Source organism: Nicotiana sylvestris, chromosome 1, assembly GCF_000393655.2.
Source record: "Nicotiana sylvestris chromosome 1, ASM39365v2, whole genome shotgun sequence".
NCBI classification, from domain to species: domain Eukaryota; kingdom Viridiplantae; phylum Streptophyta; class Magnoliopsida; order Solanales; family Solanaceae; genus Nicotiana; species Nicotiana sylvestris.
In genome coordinates this window covers 24,125,124-24,129,678 of record NC_091057.1, presented here as the reverse complement: position 1 = coordinate 24,129,678, position 4,555 = coordinate 24,125,124, and the positions used below count along the sequence as shown (strand labels likewise).

General features: G+C 34.4%; 1 protein-coding gene across 1 annotated transcript; it reads right to left on the bottom strand.

The window, feature by feature from the left end:
• Window positions 1-250: 250 nt before the first annotated feature.
• On the bottom strand, window positions 251-784 carry LOC104248050 (classical arabinogalactan protein 10-like). The gene has a single exon (XM_009804238.1). It carries the CDS (start codon window positions 782-784, stop codon window positions 251-253), a length of 534 nt encoding a protein of 177 aa, XP_009802540.1.
• Between the last annotated feature and the right edge of the window lie 3,771 nt (window positions 785-4,555).

The window sequence follows — 4,555 nt, the reverse complement described above, 5'->3', positions numbered from 1 at the left end:
ACAATACACAAACGCAATAAAAGAACTGTGCAGTGCACAAACAGAATAAAAAAGACAATGTTCATTTAGAATAATTGTCTACTGTATTTTACTTCTTGTACTTTTTAAACTTTGAAATTATACTCATTTCCTATTCCTTGTCCTGCAATAAAATTTGACATATAACATCCTTTTCCTTTCTCTTTTGTTGATAATTTTGATCTCTCTAATTAATCCACCATGCATATAGGGTAATACAAAAGAAAAGAAATCATTCAGATTCAGGAGCTTGAGCTGAAACTTCAGGAGAAGAAACTGGTGCAGAAGGTGCAGGTTCTTGAACAGGTGGTTGAACACGTTCATGATGGTGAGATTCTTTACCATGGTGATGGTGGTGGCCGTGGTGGTGAATACAATTAGTGTGGGGCCGATGGTGGCCGACATGACCTGAGTGGTGGCCCTCATGAGGATGATGGCCACATACGCGATCAGGCACAGGAGCAGGAGCAGGAGCAAGAACAGGAGCAGGACGAGGAGAATCACCACTTTGAGGAGGAGGTGTAATGATGACAATTGGAGCTTCTTGAGGAGATGGTGACAATGAGCTAATTGGTGCATCTACAGGTGAAGGTGATGAAACAGTAATTGGAGTAGGAACTTCTGAGGGAGAAGGTGAGATTGTTGGAGTTTCTTCACTAGGAGATGGGGTAGGAGCAGTAGGTTTCAAAGTTATTTTTCTGGAGAAAGTTGCGGTAGAGAGAAAGAAAAGGCAAAGGAGAAGGAGTAAATGTGAAGAAGTGCCCATATTTGTAAATTACACTAAATTGTGATGCTTCTACAATGGTGAGAAAGTGTGAAGAAAATAGTGGCTTATATAGTGGAAACATGGTCTTGTGGAATTAAATTGTGCTTTATCTCCTCTTTGCATTGGTTTTACCTGCATTTAGTAGTCAAGATTGGCTCAATCTTGCTAAAGCATTAGTAGCATTAAAGTTTATTTCACTAGTCAAACTGAAGAATATATCAGTTAGTATAAAGTTTCAATTTCAAAAACTAATATTTTAGTTTTGTTCACAGTATTAGATATTACTCTCTCCCGTCCTTTTATTGTATATTGTTTAAGGTTTTGACAAGGGTAGCTCAACAAAATTAGAAGCCTAATTAAAGCCAATGATTAATAAAATTAATGACTAAGGCTTTTTCTGATAAGGCACCACTAACCGCGATATAGAAGGAAGATTATGTAAGGATAGGGACGGACCTACATTGTGGGTTGAGGGGTCACGTGACCCCATTAGCTTTGGCAAAAATCCTATATATATATATATATATATATATACATATATATGGAACCCCTTAAATATTTTAAGTGTGCCTCCTAAATTCAAAGAGACTGATTGTCAAGTGGTTGCATTGGTCATTTAACTTTTGATTTTGGAAGTGATGCAAGTTCGAATCCCACCTTTAGCCTTTTCTATTCCTTTTCAACTTTTTTCCCTCCTTTTTATGTTTGTTCTTCCTTTTCAACTTTTTCCTCCTTTTTATTTAGAGTACAATGTAATTTATATTTAATAGCAAATTGCTTTAGTTTTTACTTTTGTCCTTTCTTTTTAAATCAATTATAATTTAGTACTAATATATAATAGTGAACTTAATTAATATTTTAGTTCTTTGAATACAATGTAATTTATATTTAATAACAAATTGCTTTATTTTTTACTTTTATCTTCTTCTTTTTTTGAATTCAATTATAGTATAGTACTAGTACATAATAGTCAACCTAATTAATTTTATTCTTTTTCAAATTCATCCCTTAAAATTGAAATCATCTAATTGCAACTTATCGGTCCATAAATAAAAAAATATATATCATTTTGTGACAACCTTTTTCAACAATCTGACTCGGCAATGACAACTAATAGTTTGAGACTCTTTTTCAGTTCTTTTATTATTACCATACTCTTTATCTTGAATTCTTTAATATATTTTTGATAAATTTACGATTGAACGCTCTTTTGATCACTGACCCCTTTTTTTATTTATTAAAAATTAAAATTTTAAAGTATGAAACATGCTTAATCAAACACCTTCCCTTCCCATAGCATCCATTTTGCGAAGAAATCTCTCTCTCTCTCTCTATCTCTCTCTCTCTCTCTCTCTCTCTCTATATATATATATATATATATATATATATATATATATATATATATATATTCGGTGCTTTCTATTTCTTTAGAACTTTTTTTGTTAATACTTAAATGATAAGTCATCATAATCATTAAGTTTTCAATGAGTTGCACGTCGAATTTTATCGCTAATGACTAGCATACAGTGGTGCCCCCATCGTGCTCAAATCCTGGTTCCGCCTCTGTGTAAGGATTACGAAGAGGAAAGTTGTCTTAAAAAACCTTCAATCTCTAGGAATTCACGTGAATTTAGGGAAATTGCATAAGTACTCCTGACCTATACCCGGATTCTCAACTACACACTTTATCTTTGCGGGAATCCTATTATTCCCCCTAAACTTTTTTTTAAATGGAATAAATACCACCCTAAAACTAGACAACCAAACTCTTGGCAAGTGGTGAACTACACGCGCCCCCACATGTATTTTTAGTACTTTTTTTTTATTCTTCCTTCTTTTTCTTATGTTTTTTTCTTATTTCTTATTATTCTCATTTTTTTCATTCTCTTTCTTTTTGTCTTGGTCATCGGCGGCATAAAATGGTGGTCGTCGGAATTTCACGAACACTATTTTTTCCGGCGAATTCTTTTTTATGGCGATAGATTTTTATCCCGATCTAAGTGTGTTTTGTTTTATATATTTAGGCGTAATGGCTTCTTGGCCACTTAAACTTGTAGAGCTTTTGAAAGCCGATACATGAACTTTGGATTTTCCCATTTGAACACTCCAACTTGACAAAATGGGTAATAATAAATATTTTTGACCATTGACCATGCCTATGTGGAAGCACTACAGCTGACATGGCTAAACTGTGTGCAAATCACGCTGCCAAGGCACGTGAATAGTATTGTTTTTGCTTATAAAAATTAGAATTGGAATAAAATATAAATAAAAAAGAAAAATAAAAAGGAAAAAAAGACTTTTCCAATTTTTTCATCTTCCCGCAATGGATTGCAAGACTTTTCCAATTTTTTGAGCAGATTCAATTCCTACAATGGATTGCTGAGAAACTTGGCAAGTGATCTCCATAAGTACTAAGGAAAGGTCTCCCATCTATAAATTCCTTTGAATTGGGCTGGATTGGGGGTTGACATTTGGTCGAACAGTGTTGGGTGAACAGTGTTCTGAAGGGCCTTTTTTAATATTCGACGCGATTGACCCATGTAAAATTGGTTGTGATGGGTTGGGAATACTCACCTGGGGTGCAGAAATGGATTGACATTGGTTTTGGGATCCAATTATCCCTGGAGCACCATGCCTGGTCAATTAGTGAAGTTCTGAGTTTTCAACTTGGTGATGATGGTTGATTTCTTGAATGGATTGAGCTGAATCTTTGCATAGAGGATCCATGGGTGTAGTAGAAGGGATTCCAATTGGAAATTGGTCTCCAATTGGCCCAGAATTGATAGGGGCATTTCGTCGAACAACTTGCTCAACCGGACTGCCTGAGCTTTTGGATTGTAAAATTGGAGGAATTGGTTGGTACCCATATGAAATTGGAAGTGTAGGAGCATTCTCCTCATCAAGGCGAACATTTTGGTACCTTTCTTTTCTAATTTGGATACCTGGAACACCTTGCGCGTTCATTTTTGCCTCGTCGGAGTTCTGCTGCTCGTCAGAGGGGATGATTCCCACGGTGGAATTGTCGAACACCTAATATGTTTCAGGCGTTGTTTTTTTTTTCCTTTTTGTATTTGTAACTTTTTTTTTTCTTTTTTCTGATTTTGTGTTTAAAAATGGGACCCACAAATAACACATGGCAGATAATAAATAGCTTAGCATGATGTGTTATACATGTCAGCGCAATTGATATACATGCTTTGGTGGATGTGTTTATTATTACCCATTTCGTCAAGTTGGAGTGTTCAAATGGGAAAATCCAAAGTTCGTGTATCAGCTTTCAAAAGCCCTACAAGTTTAAGTGACCAGGAACCCATTGCGCTATATATTTATAATTTTTTCTTGAAAGTGTAATTTATGTGTGGGAGGAAGAGCAAAAGAAATAAAAACGAATATAAGTTGAGAAGACTTTTTTCAGTTAAAATTTCAATACATCATTTTTTTCTAGCATGGGAAGGTTTTTGATGATGAATTTTTTTCCCCAAATCTGAGTGTATTTTGCTTTGTTTATGAATAGATCTTTTTGAGAGTTTAATTTTTGTGTGAAAAGAAAAAATGGAAGAAAAACGGTTAGACAAAGTTGCCGGTGAATGAATATCCACCGGAATTAGAGAAGAAACAAAAAAAAAAGTAAAAGAAAAAAGACAAAGAAAAAGGAAAAAAAAAAGTAAGAAAAATGGTAAAAAAAAATAAACAATAATTTGAAAATTATTTTTTCTTGCTTCTCACTCTCCTTTGGGAGAGTGAAATACACACACTCTGTCACGTCAG

Excerpts from the sequence above, each read along its gene's own strand:
- LOC104248050 (XM_009804238.1), bottom strand. The coding sequence starts at position 784 with ATGGGCACTTCTTCACATTTACTCCTTCTCCTTTGCCTTTTCTTTCTC.